Source organism: Cryptomeria japonica, chromosome 2 (genome assembly GCF_030272615.1).
Source record: "Cryptomeria japonica chromosome 2, Sugi_1.0, whole genome shotgun sequence".
NCBI lineage: Eukaryota > Viridiplantae > Streptophyta > Pinopsida > Cupressales > Cupressaceae > Cryptomeria > Cryptomeria japonica.
The window spans coordinates 182,000,505-182,018,769 of NC_081406.1; the positions used below are offsets into that span (position 1 = coordinate 182,000,505).

The following is an 18,265-nucleotide window of genomic DNA, read 5'->3' on the forward strand; positions in this document are numbered from 1 at the left end:
AATTACTAAATTTATAGATAATAATTTTTTTTCAAAATGTATATAAAATATAAATTAAAAGATTTTAGCAATGGAGGTGTCTATTTTATATTGAAAGACACATTTGACAATTAAAGATTTTGTCAATAGGAGGTTAATATTGAAAACTGTAAGGTTTATAGAATAGAGAGCTTTAATAGGGACTAAATAGAACATCCAATGATGTAACCTCCACATCATTCAATATTTAATGCATTTATAGTATCTATTAAATATCTTAATATTGATTAAATTGTTTAGTAAATTGAACATAATAATGATAAAAGTGTCTATTTTATATTGATAAGAATTTTAACACCTACAAATTTTAACAACTAAAAGATTTATTAAAAATTATTAAATTTATATTTAATGTTTTCCTCTAAATATATTCAAATTGTAAGCTAAAAGATTATAAAAATGGAGATATCTATTTTACATTGGAGGAGAGAGTTGGTAATTCAAAATTTTTCCAATAAGAGGGTAATATTGAAAATTGTAAGGGTTATAGAAGAGCGAGCTTTAATAGAAAAGAAAAAGAACATCCAATGAGGTAACATACACATGATTCAATATTCAATACATTTAAACTATCTATTAAATTTATTTATATTGATTAAATTGTATAATAATTTGAAAGATTATAGCAATGGAGTTGTCTATTTTGGATTGGAGGAAGCACTTGGCAGTCAAAGATCATGCTAATAAGAGGGTAATATTTGAAAAGATCTAATTGAAATTATTAATTTTATATTCAATTTCTTTTATCTAAATGTATTTGAAATATTCTATTTATTATTATAAATTAGATTGTATCATAAAATAACATATCTATGTAGAAGACATAAAAAAATATAATTTTCAAGGTGTCTCAAATTTTATAAATAATTGTAACCCTAACGCTAATTGACCTTAAGTGAAATCTTAATTGATATAAAGTGCTAACTAAACTATAACCCTAATCCTATCCTTAATTAATCTTTGTTTGAACCTTAACTTTAATTTAAATGTAATTGTGATTGAATGTTTATTCTTATTAACCTAAAACATAACCTAACCGTAATTGGATCCTATCCCTAACCTAACCCAATCTTAACTCCAATCTTAATTGATCTATTAGAAATTATTAAATTTATATTGAATTTTTTTGTCTAATGTATTTAAAATTTGTTCATTGTTATTAATATAAATTACATTGCATGGTAAATTGACAAACAATATGAATGAAAGTGCTTTTTTACATTGGAGGACATACTTTCCTATTAAAAAATGGTAACCCTTACCCCTAACCCAAACTAAAAGAATCTTAACCCCAACCTTAACTCCAATCTTAATTAATCTACTCAAAATTATTATATTTTTATTTAATTTTTGATCTAAATATATTTAAAATATGTAAGATGATATTAATATAAATTAGATTGTATCGTAAATCAAAAGATTATAACAATGGAAGTGTCTATTTTACATTGGAGGATACATTTGGCAGTCAAAGATCTTGCCAATAAGAGGGTAATATTGGAAATTGCAAGGTTTCTAGAGGAGACAGCTTTAAAGGCGAAGAAAAAGAACATCCAATGAGGGAACGTCAACATAACCCTATATTCAATGCTTGAGTTGAGGGCGTGTGAAAAGATAAAGATTTGGCGAAGACGCGTGACCGTTTTCAATTTGACCGCTCGCGAATTCCTAAGGGCATCGATCGCCTCCTCCCCACTTTAGGTCATCCAAAACACTATAAATAACCAGGTGCCACATTGCCTAGACCAAAAAAACTCAAAGTGATCAGCTTCGTATTGGGTTATCATGGCGATCCTTAGGTTTTCCAAATTCATAAGTGTGTTTCTTCTGTACTCTGTGGATATGTGCATTAGAAATGCACAGGCAACAGAGAATGCGAATGCCCAAGGGCTCATCTCATGTCTGATCGGAGGCGGGGTGAAAAACGTGACAGCCAAAAGCTATTCTGCACCAGGAGCCTACGATTCGCTGCTCAACTTTTCTCTGCAGAATCTGCGGTACGCCGAAAAGAGCGTGCTGAAGCCATATGCTGTGATTGTCCCGGAGAGCAGAGAGCAAGTGCAAAAGGCGGTGCAGTGCTGTATAGTAAACGAGTGGCAGATTCTGGTGCGGAGTGGAGGGCACAGCTATGAGGGTCTCTCCTCCACTGCCCAGGACCCATATTTTGTCATCATCGATCTCATGAAATTGGATCGAGTGGATGTGGACATGAAATCAAAGACTGCATGGGTAGAGTCCGGGGCAACCGTTGGACGAACTCTATGCCGCCATTGCAGACAAGACTTCGCGGTACGGTTTTCCCGCCGGAGTTTGTCCAACGATAGGCGTGGGTGGGCATTTCAGTGGAGGTGGGCTGGGATTACTGACCCGGAAGTATGGTCTCGCTGCAGATCATGTGATAAATGCCCTTCTGGTGGGGAAAGATGGTAAAGTGGTGGACAGAAAGGGGATGGGAATGGATGTGTTTTGGGCCATCCGGGGCGGTGGTGGAGGGAGCTTTGGGGTGGTTCTTGCATGGCAGATAAGGCTTGTCAAAGTGCCTCCTAAAGTCACTGTGTTTAATGTCAACCGGGTGGGAAGTGATAATGTGACTCGGCTGGTCCAGCGATGGCAAGAGTTTGCACCATATGCCCACAAGAATCTGTTTGTTCGGGCAGTGGTATTCGGTGGGAAGCCTGAGGTGAAAGTTACTTTGAACGGTATGTTCTTGGGTTCGCTTCATAAGTTTGTTAAGCTTGTCAATAAGGGCTTTCCGGAGATGGGTTTGGTCGCAGGTGATTGTAAGGAGACAGATTGGATTGGTGGAATGATTTATACTGCTGTTAACAATGGGTATTCTGCTGACTTCCGCAACAGATTTTTGCCTACCAAGAGCTACTTTAAGATTAAGTCTGATTTTGTGACAAGTCCTATCTCGGCATCAGGGTTAGCTGGAGCATGGAAGATTATGGAGGAGCAGCCTAATAGCATTATGATATTGGCTCCTCTTGGGGGAATCATGGACCAGATACCATCTTATCAGCTTCCTTTCCCCCATCGGGAAGGATATCTGTATGACATTCAGTATGTCGTCACCTGGGACAACGCTGCCAATGATAATCAGTCAATGGCTTGGATTCGAAAGTTTTATGACTACATGGCTCCACATGTTTCCAAATCTCCCAGGGCTGCTTATGTGAACTATATAGATCTGGACTTGGGCACCAACCCTGGTAACAATGGAGGCGTCAGCATGCGACAGGCAAAATCATGGGGTGAGAGGTATTTTGGTGGCAATTTTGAGAGGTTGGTTCATGTCAAGAGCAAATTTGACCCCAGCAATATTTTCAGGAATGCTCGGAGCATTCCTGCTCTTCCATATGAGTGATCTTGTCTTTGTTTCTTCTTCATACTTGTTATTTTTACGAAATTAGCCAGTCAATAAATGCGCATTCCTTTTCTATAATGGGAATTGTGCGTGTACCTTGTCTCTTGTAACGTTCTAAATGTTCTTTCACTTAAAAAACGTCTTTAATTATTGTTCGCCTATTTCTCTTTGTTGAGGTATACGTTTGGTTAGATATTAAAGCATAAATGTTTGACTTCTTGTTATGGTTTTAAGGAAAACGAATACATATTTATAACATGTAAATCTTAAAAAATGAAGGTGGTTAATATTGCTAGTCTAGTTTATTTTATAGGTTATAAATAAGATTTATAACATATTTATAACATTTTCAAAAATTGTACAAGTGAAGGGTGATTAAATATTATGAGTGTTAATCTATTTATGGTCTATAAATAAATTTATAGATGAATATATATTTATAATATCTTTAAAATTTTAAAAATATAGATAGTTAAATATTGCCACTCTTAACCTTTTTGTATGATTTATAAGTAAGTTTTACTTATACATAATTTAAAAGAAATATATATATTTTAAATTTGTGTAAAATATATTTATACAAACTTTTTCAACATAAAATATTAATATAATTTTTATTGATAGAAACTCTATCTTATTCATGATTATAAGTAATATTATATATATATTATAAAATTAGATAAAATAAAGTGAATATTAATTTCGTAGTCTTTCATAATACATTATATAGAGTTTTATAAGTAAAGTTGGCATGACAAAAAGTTTAATGCATTCAATAGATTTGATGTAAAAGATGTTGTTTCTTAAAATCTTTAGAAATAATTATATATTGTTTTATTAATAATGCATGCATGATAAAATGTTCTTACATTTTCTGAAAGAACTGTATAGTGTTTTATTAATAATGCATGCATGATAAAATGCACTTGCATTCAATGGATTTAATAAAAAAGATAATTTGTTGTCTAGAAAATGTATTATGGAGTTCTATAAATATATTTTAAAAGGAAAATAAATATGATCATATGATCATAACATTTATAAATAATTTAAGATATATGAATTATTTTATTTATTTTGGATGAGATTTTAATTTTTTGATCACAATTGAAAATTATCCAATTCATTCTTTGTGATATATCATATCTTAACAAGAATATTTTATATTTTTAATTAATTTAACATTTTTGCATATCTACAAAGATTTTAATATAGTTTTTTTTATTTACACATTTTCTATACATCTAATGTCTTATATAAATTAAAAAATATTCTATAGTTATATTTAATGATCAACTTGAAATTCAAAATATTAATAAGTTGTAACTAGAGAATATTTCTTAAAATTCTATGAAAGGATAAGTCTTTATTTGGATTTTAGCAATTTAAAATATGAAAATAACTCATCTAAATATTTTATGAGTTATTTTTTGTAGATATTATTAAAGAGATAAAAAAATATAGAATTATAATCAAACATGAAGATAAAAATATTAGAGTTGTACATTTATTTAAATTTGAAAGGGTGTCAAATTTGAGCATGCATAAAAATAAAATAAATGAACTTTAAAATAATTCATCAAAGTGGAGTAGACATTTATCACCATTAAGTGATCTACTATAAAATCTTAAAAATATAAGAAATTCATTCCACTAGTTCATATCACTAAAAAAATATATATGATTGAATGCTAACAATTAGTTCATTATAAAATCTTAAAAATATAAGAAATTCATTCCACTAGTTCATATCACTAAAAAAATATATATGATTGAATGCTAACAATTAGTTCATTGATTATTGATTCAAATCATATATAATGAATGAATAGTTATATTCCTTATAAACGACATTCTTTCTATAACTCTTTGCAATTACTAATTTTTTCTTGGCACACTTTCACATTGTTAACAAGATGTTTATATGGTGTATTTAAGACAAGGACCAACACAAACACATAACCTAGAGATCCTAATTTTATAACAAGGGCTTTATAAAAAAATATAGTACAAATTTTTTCATCATTTATACAAATAATTGAAAGATTGACAAATAATTTATTTATTATTTAAATACATCAAAAAGTCACTTTACATGCCTACACACTTGTTATTCTATGATAGATCATGTAAATAATCAAGTTACACAACATCGTTGATCAAGTATGACAAAATAAGTAAAATACTTAGTCATGTCATACAACAATGTTACCATGATTCACATATAAGAGAGCACGATTTTCTCTAAGATAGAAATAAAATACTGCTCAAAGATTTGAGTCTATAAAAAAGATAAGGATTGGAATGAGAGTGACACATATTAATTCCATAACCTAACATGACACAAACACACCTATTTGCATCATAATTGACACATGCATATGTGATGGGTCCTAAATATTACAAGAGTCTAATGCTAAATACAAAATAATTATTTCAATACATAAGCATTGATATCATACATGAAATGCAACAAATATAAAAAGAGTAAGTAAAACCATTTCATAAAATCTACTAGATAATATCATGTCATTAATTTTATCTACTCATAAAATGAAATTATCGACATATCCCACACAACCTTTGTTTCCCATTCTACATAAACTTTACTAGTTCCTTTAGGTGATTCAATTATCGATGAGGCCACAATGAATTATCCACTTAAGAAGTCCTTGTTTATTTAATCTACAAACCTTTGAAGGGATCTTTTATCTTGGCTCCTAAATTCCTCCCCTATGTCTCCTTTTCTCTAGAGGTGGTACCTGGCTAGGAGATGTTGGACGAAATTTCTTATACTGAAAGGAAAGGTCTCATTCGCATGTTCAATTTCTTATGGCCCTCACTTTATGAGCTGCATTCCTAGATTTTTGAGCACTAAAACCCGATGAGCTTTGGTAAGGTTGAGATTTACCTCTATGCTTGTGGCTTCTTTATTTTTTATTTTTTTGACTCTAATAAGGATTGAGATGTTGTTATATCTATGGGGGTCTCATATCATTTTTGTAAGCCCCTAGATGCCCACTTTCAACCCTCTAGTTGAACCTACTCCGTTCTATCCTACCTGGGTAATATTTCCTTACGTCCCCCTCAACTTTTGGTGCAACTTTTCCTATGAAGTTATTTTTAATTCATTGGGTTATTTTTTTCAAAGTGGACACTTATACTAGTTTACTCTCCCATACCTCCTATGCTAGGATTTTTGTGGATCTGGACCTTTCCAAACCACTTTTTGTTGAGATCTCCTTGACGGTGGGTGAGATGATGAGAAAAATAGGTTCTAGACTATGAAGTGATTCTTTTTCAATTTATATGATATTTTTCTATGGGGCATTTGGCCTCTTCTTTCCCCCATGGTCTCATCAAAATTCTTCTCCCACCTAGTAGAAGGGAGCTGACCATTGCCATCTCATAATTTTTCTAGCTTCTTCTAATTTTGGGTCAAAGTCCTTGATGGATTTGTTGCCTCCTCCTACTAGTCTATTTGTCTTGGTGGCTAGGGCCCTTGTTCCTAATCATATAACCCCTCTTGTGGTTCCCTCTATTGGTCTATCAAGTTTTAGAATCATTACATCCATGTTCCTTAATTCGGTTTTCTCGGATTGTTAGATTCCTTCTTGAAATTTGGTGGCTGATCTTGGTGACTCATCTTCTACCTCATATGTTTTATTTAACACTGTTCCAATAGAGTATCCTCAAAAGATGCATCCTACTAGATTGTTATATGTTGCAAGAAGACGAGCTAGTCTCTTACTATTTAGAAGACTTAGGTTGATGCGTTGGGCCCAATATTTGGTCCCAACTTATATTTTTAGTAAGATTTGTTTCTTTCTATTGGTTTGATTGCTTCGTAGTATCCTTTTATTAGTAGCTGTATTCTGAATAATACCGACTTTACTATTTCTTTGTTGGTTTCCATGTTCTTGTTGTTTTGATATTTTGTTCATCAGCTTGCTCTCGAAACCTATTGGTTTGATATATACCAAGTTAAGGCTCTTTCCCACTTACTTTAATAGAATTTGTATACATAAATATCTCATAAACCTATTTAATTCTAATAACACATCTTAATGGCTTAGCTAAATAAATATTTGATCTCTAAATAATATATAATTTAACTCTATAATGCATGAAAATCCTTTCAATAACACAACAATGTCATATCATATTGGTCACAAATTTATAGAAATAACTTTGATGAATACCATTCGTACCATGCAATTTCAATTATCATATACAACACATTAATGATATAAAATATCACGCAAACAATTTTTATGTAAATTAATAGCGGTTAAACCTATAGTTCTAATGCTTAGTTGTAGGATGTGATCAATAACCAACCACTCAATGGGCTAGGAGGAGCGAAAAATGCAGAGGGAGCACATGCTAATGTTCAAGTTTAATAGGCTAGGACCCGGTGCCAATGGATGGATTTGTTCGTGGACATGGAGAAAATGTGGCTAGAACAAGATTCACAGAGAATGGTCATGCCTTCAGTGTTTATGTTGTGTTTGGTGCTCAATCTAAAGAAGAAGCACAAGACTTCAACACCATCACAAACATGGATGTGGTGGACTAGAAGCCCTATTACATTGGAAGTTTATTTTATGTTTTTTGTTCCTACTGAAATCATACAGATGTCAACACTAAAGTTTTGTAAAGGGTTTTATTTTCTTGTGGGTTTTTCCTTGTTAGTGGTGTTATTTATTATTTTTCTTAAAAGTTCATTGAGTTCTCCTTTTGTTAAAACATAGAGACTCAATCTTTTATTCAAAGGAAAGTGAAGGTAAACCCTAGTCTGAGGTTTTGAAGTTCTTGTAAATTTTGTAAGGGGTAAGTGTATTAGCATGAAAGCACTCATAGATGTTACCCAGTGCAAGTATTATCAAACATTATAGGATAGTGATTCATTAATTAAAGATACTATTGATACACCTTTCAGGCTTTGTAACTATATTTCATATATTTCAATATTAGTATAAGTACAAGCCTATGGCATTTTGCCAAAAAAAAAAAAAATTCTCAATTAAAGATAATCATCTACACATGTAGTTTCTACAAATATAAAATAAAATAACTATTATAATTAAAATCTCCCATACATATTTTTATTAACATCATATTGTAAATTATGTTCATATTAGAGATATTAGGAGGTTTTCACTTGATGTGGCCTATTAGAATCAACAATTATAAAGTATTTGAATTTTTTTTTTATATTCTCCATCTAACCAACTTATTTTAGTAAATTTATATTAGAGAAAGATATGAGCACTTGAATGGTAAGGATTTCTATTATTTTTGCTCAATTTTAAATTGTTAAGTGCATTTATATCAATTTATAAAACAATTCTTGATTTTTATGGGTTTTTTCAAGACTAATTCAAAGTTGCTACTTTCTAGATTTTAGGTCGTTTGGATAATATTTCAAAGCATTATTATTGATGCAAGAGAATCAGGGAATAAATTCTCAATTCTTACATTAAATTTTGATTAATTTATAGTTAATTAGAAAAATATGTCTATTCAATACAAATTTATGATTTACCTAATGTTTTTGCTTGATAAAAGGCTAAAAAACAAAGGAATTTACATATATTATTGAGCAAATTTTTGTGATTGTAAAGGACACACAAGAAGCTCAATAGATGGGAAATTTATTAATAGTAAAATAAAATTAAAAAACAAAAACATAAGAAAAGAAGATGAAGTGCAGGGGGAGGAGGAAGACCAATCAAGGCATGAGAAAGTTAAAAAAAAAACATAGTAGCAGAGACAATGGGGGCACAAGAATCTTTTTTTCCATGAGGGACCTGCAAAAAGTATGTGCAAATTGATATGTTTTAAGGCTTAGGAAAATAAGAGGTAAGTGCTTCAAGTTAAGTCTTTATTTGTAGTTTGTAGGGAGAACAAAATAATGAGAGAAAGGAGTGTGGATTTACAGGAAAGAATCCAAGTTAAATAAAAATCAATGCATAGTAGTGAAGTGATGTGTGGAAAGAGGGAGATTAAAAAGAAAATTAAAAATAAAGTAGAATTGAAAAAATAATAGAATACCTAACATGCAATGCAAATTAGAGGAAAAGTTGGGTGTAGAGGAGTGAATGTGTCAAAAGTTAGATAGGTGTGCAATGATGATAAAATAGAGGAATCAAATTATAGTTTTAAAGCTGACCCAAAGCAACTAAAAATGAGATGAGAAGAGGTTTTGAAGCCAAGAAGAAAAGTGAGATAAAAAATAAAGAATGAGCACATCATCTTGTGGTTTGTAATCATAAACAAAGAGTAAAATATAAAATCTATTTATAGTTTCATTTTTTTATTTTTATTGTAAGTAATATTAATTTATGATACTGAAATACTTTTGACTATCTGCATGTTATTGGAAAGAGAAGTTTTATAGAAAAGATAGATCAATTTTGATGGAGTGAGCAGATTGAGAGTTCTTTTGAGATTATTAGAGGTAAATTTATATTCATGTGATTTGAAATTAAATTAGAGAAGTTGTAAGTCTATAGTTGGAAGTTTAGGTAGATCATCAACTTCATCTGCATCATTTGGTATTAGAGCTAGGTTTTACTAAAACAATGAACATTGTGGAAGGAAAGAGATTTTGTGTAGTCATAAAATCATAGTGGGTTGATTGGTTAGAAGAGCTAAAGTAATTTTCCTAGAAGATATTTTGGTGAAATTAGAGAAGACAAAAGTCATCCTCAAATTAGATAACTGAAAAGATTGAGTTTGTTGTCCTCTAGAAGAGGTTAAAGATGGATAGAAGGTGCACAAAGAGTTGTATGTCTTCAAGTAACTAGTTTATTGGGTAGAGGACAAAAAAGAGTGAGTTGTTGCAAGGACTTGTGACTATAGATGGACAAGTCAGTCTCTGAGTGAAAGAAGATGAATTCAAAAAAGAGTATGATTTGGGTCATGAGGAGACTTTTGATAATCCCAATTTGAGAAGAGTATTAGGAAGAAGTAGAGAGTAATAAGCTTTGTGAAGCATTAACAAATCTCTAGCCCAACTTAGGTGTATTGAAAAAGAGGATTAAATTTTAAGAGATACGATTAGAAGAGGATTTTGAGAAGAGAAAAATCCCCTTGAAAGAAAATAGTTGCATCCATAAGAAGAATGTGAAGGAAGCCCATGCAAGTGTAGATTACATAAATAAAATGAAGAAAAGAAACGAGGTAAGAAAAGATTAGAGAAAATAGGAGAAAATAGTCCCTATGGAATGTCACGTAGTAAGTGGAATTAGAGTGTGAGGGAGATGAAAATATCTCAAAGGTTGAGATAAAAGAAGAGGAAGTTCAAAAAATGGACTTGGAGTGTCCTAAGTATGATGACACGATTGGTAAGTATAGAGAAGATATCCTACTAAGAGAGGAGATAAATTTGATAGTGAGATTATTTGCAATAGAAAAAAGTGTGGAAATTGTTGTAGGTGAAGATGTTGTTGCAGTGATAGAGCTTGAGGAGGTTATGAAAAATAAAGAGGAAAAAGGGAATTTGATGTCAATAAAAGAAGAGAGGTTTGAAAATATCGATAGAGATAAGAGAACAAGCATCACAACAAAGGAGGAGAAGACGAATATTATAGCTAGTGGTAATAAGGGAAAAATTACAATAGTGAAAGAAGAGGGAGAGTTTACATTTTGTGATCAAATTAGTTTTCCTTCATTTCCAATGTTGAATGTTAAAGAGTATGAAGAAGAGACAATAAAAATAAAAAATTTCTATGGAGTTGCAGGTGTATATTTGTATGAGAATGTTGCAGGTTGTAATGTTGATGAGGCCAAATAATATTGGATTGTATCCCATGAAGGAGGAGACGAGAGGATTAATTATTTGGATAAGGAGGATGGTTCATGGTGAATATGAATCCATGAGAGGAAGGAGGAAGAGAAGTGTTGAGTAGGATTGTTGGAGAAAAGTGATTATTGTTTCGACTAGGTATTGGAAGAGAAGGAAGAAAAAATGAATTCACAATAATTATTTTAGTGATGGAGTTTGTTGTAGATTGCATTCAATTTGGAAGAGTGGTTTAAACACTCAACTCCACTTTTATAAGCTATGCTCATAAATCTCCTACCCAACATGTTTGATGTAGGAGCATTGGAGGAGAAATTCTCAATTCTTTCTTCAAATTTTTATGACCTTGTAGCTCATTAAAAAAATCTAGTCATTAATTAAAAATCTATTATTTACCTAATATTTTGAACCAATAAAAGGCCAAACAATAAAGGAATTTACATAGATGTTGCGATTATAAAGGATGCAGAAGAAGCTCAATATATGTTGGGAAATTTTTTACTATTAACATAAATAAAAGACAAAAAAATAAGATAAGAAGATGAAGCAGAAGAGGACGAAGACCAATCAAGGCATAGTAGTATGGACAATGGGAGCACAAGAATTGATTTTCTCCATGAAAGAGTAGCTTGCAAAAAATAAGTGAAATTGATATGTTTTAAGGCATAGGAAAATAAGAGGTAAGTGTTGGAAGTTTAGTCTTTGTTCGTAGTTTGTGGGGAGAACAAAACAATGAGAGAAAGGAAGGTGGTTATAGAGAAAAGAAGCCAAGTTAAATAAAAACCAATGCATAATAGTGAAGTAATGTGTGGATTGAGGGAGATTAAAAATGAAAATAAAAGGAATATAAAATAAAAAATAAATAATAGAATAGCTAACATGTGGTACAAATTAGAGGACAAGTTTGGTGCAGAGGAATGAATGTGTGAGAAATTAGATAGGTACACAAGGATAATAAAAATAGAGGCATTGAATTGAAATTATAGAGCAGACACAAAGCAGTTGAAAAGGAGATGAGTAGAGAATGAGAACATCGTCTTGTGGATTGTAATGACGAACAAAGAGGATAAAATATAAAATTTGTTTATAGTTTCATTTTTGTTATTGTAAGTAATCTTAATTTCTAATATTGAAATAATTTTGATTGTCTCTATGTTATTGGAAGGAGGAGTTTTGTGTAGAAGATAGATCAATTTTGTTGGAGTGAGCAGATTAAGGATTATTCTAGAATTATTAGAGGTGAATTTGCATTCATGTGATTTGAAATTAAATTAGTGAAGTTGCAAGTCTATAGATGAGAGTTTGGACATATCCCCAACTTCGTTTGCATCAATTATGGAATTATAGTTTCCAATCAATTTAGTCATGAAATTCTAAATCACCTAATTTTAATTTTACTTTTCATGTTTCCATCAAGGATGAGGCTTATATTAGATTTGGAGAAGTTATTCAAGTCAAATTCACTCTCAAGACTACAATTAGGTAAATTTATTGAATTTTTGTTTTTATATGTGATATTGATACTAAGATAAGTCACGATAAGAAATTTTAAATTATTTTAATTTTTATTTCGGTAAGGTATTAAAAAAAACTGTACTTTAGGGAAATTATGAGGACTTCCACATGAGGAAAAATGATACATTCTCTTTTGGAATGAACTCTAACAAAGATTCAATCCAATAGTTGCAGAGATGGATAGTATAAGCATTGAACACATGAAAAATATGGAGGAGGAAACTAGAGGATAAATCCACACCAAGAAGAAAGGCCACGTTCACTATTCCTGCTAGAGAATAGTACCGTCGTTTTATTGATAATTTTAATCTTAAGCAGGAAAGTTTCTAGCTTCTATGGAAATGTATATGGAAATCTAAGAAAGAGATAGAAATCAAATGCGACTGAGTGGGGGAATGCTCTGAGCATTCTTGAAAATATTGTTGGGGTCAAATTTAGTCTTGACATGCACCAGCTTGAGGAAATTCCCACCAAAATACATTTCACCCCACGATTTTGCCTGTTCTACGGTGGACGTTCCATTAACAGATGCATGACCCAAGTCAAGGTCTACGTAGTTGAGGTAAGCAGCTCTGGGAGATTTGGAAACATAAGGAGTCATGTATTCGTGAAACATTCGCATCCAAGCCACATACACTGCATCGTCGGTAGCGTCGTCCCAGTTGAGTATATACTGTATTTCATATAAATACCCTGCTCGATGCGGGAAGGGAACCCGATTGGAGGGTATCCGATTCATTATGCCTCCCATGGGAGCCCATATCATGATGCTGCCGGGCTTCTGTTCCATAATCTTCCATGCTCCTTGCAGGCCTGATGCAGAGATACGGCTTGTTACAAAATCAGACTTATTTTTGAAGTAGCTTTTACTGGGAAGATATCTGTTCCGGAGATCGGCTGAATATCCGTTGGACACCGCAGTGTAGATGACAGAGCCGATCCAATCTGTCTCGTTACAATCGGCGGCGACCATACCCATCTCAGGAAAGATCTCATTTACAAGTTTGAGGAGGTGAGATAATGAACCCAAATACATTCCATTGAATGTAAGATTAATAGGACTGCCTCCGAACACAAAGACACGGATATACAGATCCTCGTGGGCAAAAGGTGCAACAGTTTGCCATCGTTCCAGAAGCTTTGTCACGTTATCGCTTCCCGTTCTGTAGACATTGAACGCAGTGATTTTGGGAGGGACTTTGACAAGCCTTATCTGCCAGGCCACAACCACACCCCAGCCTCCTCCCCCGCCGCCTCGGAGGGCCCAGAAAACATCTTCCCCCATGCCTTTTCTGTCCACCAATCTGCCATCGGCGTCCACAAGGAGGGTATTTATAACATGGTCTGCAGAGATACCATATTTCCTTGTGAGTAGCCCAAGCCCACCTCCACTCATATGTCCGCCTACGCCTATTGTCGGGCAGACTCCAGCAGGGAAACCGTAGCGTGAAGTCTTGTTTGCGATGGCGGAGTAGAGTTGACCCAAAGTTGCACCGGACTCCACCCAAGCCGTCTTTGATTTCATATCTACCTCAACACTTTCTAATTTCATGACATCGATTATGACGAAATTGGGGGCCTGAGAAGTGGAGGAGAGACCCTCATAGCTGTGTCCTCCACTGCGCATCACAATCTGCCAGCCGTGTTGTATGGAGCACTGCACTGACTTGTGCAGTTGGTCTCTGTTCTCCGGGACAATCAAAGCGTATGGCTTCGGCACGCTTGCTTCCGCAAAGCGCAGATTCTGCAAAGAGAATTCGAGCAGCGAGTAGTAGTTGCCTGATGAAGACGAGCTTTTGAACGTCACATTTTGGATACCATTTCCACTCAGACATGAGATGAGCGCTTCTCCAGTTGCATTTTGTGATGAGTATTCTACAAGGGCATCTACGGCTCCCAGATTTACCAACCACAACGACACAAACAAACTAATTATTCCCATAGAACTATAGAGAGACATTATTGAGAAGCCACTGATACCAATCTGATCAAGTCAGTTATTATGTTGTACATGTTGCTGCCCCTGAGCCCGTATTTATCGCATGGCAAAACGGTTTTCATATTCAAATATTCAAGTCAAAATCTTTCTGGAGCTGGCGACAATTTCGATTGCTGCAATAAGCGGTTGAATTTTTCTTAATTTGTAATAATAAATTCGAGTTTTCAGAAGAAAAATTGAACATCTTTTAACATCTTCTGCTTAGAGTTGCTTATTTCAACATTATTGCGTAAGATCTGACGACTTGAGTTAATGTCAGTTTTGTTAATTCATGCCTGGTACGCACGATTACTCACACATTCGTTGAATTCAAATAACTTCAATGTTTAGACAAAATTTTAGAATCAAACATCTTTGAATACATTGTTTAATGTCAGCATATTTGAATAATTTTCGCATATTATAAATAGCATATTAACTCTTACTTCAATTGGCTGATTTCAACTGAATAGTATTATTGTTTTTCACTATTATGAAATATTTTTCAAGAGGACTGTGTTATACATGATACCCAATGCTAAAGCAAGGTTGTTGTATGTGGGTGTAGAATAGTGATTTTTTTAAAAAGTCTTACTACACACAATATAATGGTAGATCCAAGTCTATGGCTAATGGCTATCCAAAAGTTGTCGGATTGGGTGTCAAAATCATCAGTACTTGCTCTAGCTTACAATATGTTTTTTTCCTCTAACTTACTATATTTTTTTTGAAATATGTTCGAGGGGCTGATTCAGCATATATCAAACAAGAGCAAGCATCCAAGCATGATCCAACCCAAGTCGACCAAGAAACTGTACCGTTATACAAATTACTGTAATTGGTAATAAAATGTTCTTTTGAATTATTGCTTGTTTACCGGGATGTACTTAGCAATCCGTTATTCGTTTCTTTAACCTTTAGTTTCTGATATGCTGTAATTTTGAATGTCAATCGAAGTAATACTGACCAAACGTTGATTATATACATTTTTGCGTCCATAACAAATTTGACCAGGTTGTCCACATCAGAACTCTAACTACTTGATTTACGTGAGGTCTTATGGATTTGTTTAATGGACTCAAACAAAATAGAATTTGCATTTTTCCATGTACTTGATTTCACATTTCTGAACTTATTGTATTATTCAGCAAAGTTTTTAACCTATTCTTAACTTCCTACTCAATTTAGACAGTTGATTAGAAGTGAGTTAAGGGGAAGCCGTCAAATTGCCGAGCCGAGAACGGTCGAAATTCAGAATTGGGAATATTTGAAGTCTTTGGTCGTGAAGTGGTTAGTCTTGGTATAATACTCTATGGAATTAGACGTTTCATCGAGACAGAAAAGTCTTTGATGAACATCACATGCTGTTGTATTCAGACTAACGGGGAATATAATACACCTTAGAAATATATGTCTAACGTATCAGATTCACGAGAGGACCTATTGAATTTGACCTTTCCAGAGTTGAGTTGGCCATTTCCATATCTCGTAGTTTCAAGAGGCTTGACAAATTTATGTCGTTTGTGGATTACTCGGAAGCTTTTCACACTCACAATATCGGTACATTATTTCTTGCAGAATAATTTTTTTTTTATTTTGGTAAAAGTAAATTTCTCTCACAAGTTACAATCCTTATATAGGATTGAGTATGCATATCTTATTTTGAGATATAGTTAGGTATTATTGATGGGAATGTGAGGTAGTCTTATACGCTAAAAAGCTTATAAGCTATAAGCTAGGTTATGAAGCATCATAGTTTATAAGAGGATTCCACTTCATTTTATCTTTCATTTTCATTGTAAGAAAATTGAATACACCTTTTATTAATGTATATAATTTTTAATAGTTTTAATCCAATGAAATAATTTTAATATAAATATTGCAAAGAAAATTAATCTTTTCTTACACGTTTTTTGTCACTTCCCTGCCTGTATTGTTTCTAATTAGTGTTCCAGAGGTGCCCCCAGTGCAGGAGTCCCCATCTCATGGGGCCCTTGAACATGTGAACTCTAATGTTTCTTCTGGGCACTTTCAAAAAGCTGACTCTTCAGTTGAGGAAAATGTCCTGCCTCCTTCCTCGACCCAGTACCATCTTGACTCCTTTTTTGCAGATGAGGAACCTACTAGTTTTGTGGACAAACTGCTAGGGGGAAGCTCTAGTAAAATGGGTAAATCCCTAGTCCGTTCAACTCCTCAGGTGGAGTGTGTTGTGAAGGACCAACAAGTGGAGATTCCTGATGTGTTACTGAATACGACTATTGTTGAGCTCAACCTCTCTCTTGTTGGCAAGTTTCTAGCCTTTCAACCTTCTATTGACCAAGTTAAGAAATGGGCTATGACTATATGGAAACTAAAAGGTAGCGTGTCAATCAATGCCATAAAAAATGGCCTTTTCCTTTTTAGTTTTGTCACCCTGGAGGATTTTGTTAAGATCCTCATGGAAGGTATGTGGTCTTGTGGTAATAACAATTTTTTATCCATGTAATTCGAAGCCTGGCCTTTACCCCTTGAAATATCTATGGGCGGTTGCTCCTACATGGATTTGCCTACCTGGGTTACCCCTTGAGTTCTGGAATTTGGGAATTTTTAAAGGGATTATTGTCTCCTTTGGCAAACTCTTAGTTATGAATAGAATAATACAATACAAGTCTAGGCTCTTCTTTCCTAGAATCTATGTTAATATGGCTATTAACACTGTGTTGCTGAATCAAGTTAGCTCCTATCCAAGCTTGGCTCCTGGATCCAACCCATTGAATACAAAAGTGCCAAAGTCTTTTGTCAATCTTGTAGGGGATATGATCATCTCAACTCTAAATGCAAGAAACAACCTGATACAAAAACAACAAAGCTCCAATGCTCCCTCTGCTCACATTGTTGGTAGACATAGGGGTTCAATAACTCATCTAAACATGGATCCTATATTAGATCCTACCTCATCTACTGCTGAGATTGAGAGAAATTTAGCTAAGGATAAGAAAAATCAACTTGATGATCTGATAGATTCTTCATTAGGGTTGAAGTTGATTTTGACTTTGGTACCCAAACCTCTATTAAACATGGACATCCCCTCCCCAACCTAGCTGCATGGACAATATGTTGTGCGGGGGATCCTTGGATGTGGATATGGTGGTGGAATTGGGTTACAATCCTACTTCTCTACCTTGTCAGACTACTTCTGGAGCATCTCAGAAATATTCTGAAGTGGAAAGTATGATAAGATGCATAAACCACAATATAGAGAACATTAATATGGAAAACATGATTAAAACCCCAAAGGAGAAACCAGTGGCAAGTTTTGTTAAATTGAAAAAAAACCCTACATATTCAGAGGTTTTCTTCGACCCCCCCCCCCACCCCCCCCAACCTAGTAAGTCAAGAAATATTTTTGTTGATGGAGAAAATTATGATATGGATTGGACCTAAGTCGATGCTAAGAACAAAAATAAAAGGAAAGTTGATGTAGGTGGATAGAACAAAGTTGGAAGACCATCATAGTTTTACTCCGGAAACAAGGATTCAACAAAAGAGATTGCTATTGGAAGACAAAGGACTTTAG

General features: G+C 33.5%; 1 protein-coding gene and 1 pseudogene across 1 annotated transcript; one reads left to right on the forward strand and one right to left on the reverse strand.

Moving 5' to 3' along the window:
- Positions 1-1,804: 1,804 nt before the first annotated feature.
- LOC131054096 (berberine bridge enzyme-like D-1) lies at positions 1,805-3,516 on the forward strand (annotated as a pseudogene).
- Positions 3,517-13,104: 9,588 nt separating this feature from the next.
- Positions 13,105-14,673, reverse strand: LOC131053783 (berberine bridge enzyme-like D-1). Its single transcript, XM_057988429.2, has one exon. The coding sequence runs from the start codon at positions 14,671-14,673 to the stop codon at positions 13,105-13,107; it is 1,569 nt and encodes a 522-aa protein (XP_057844412.1).
- Between the last annotated feature and the right edge of the window lie 3,592 nt (positions 14,674-18,265).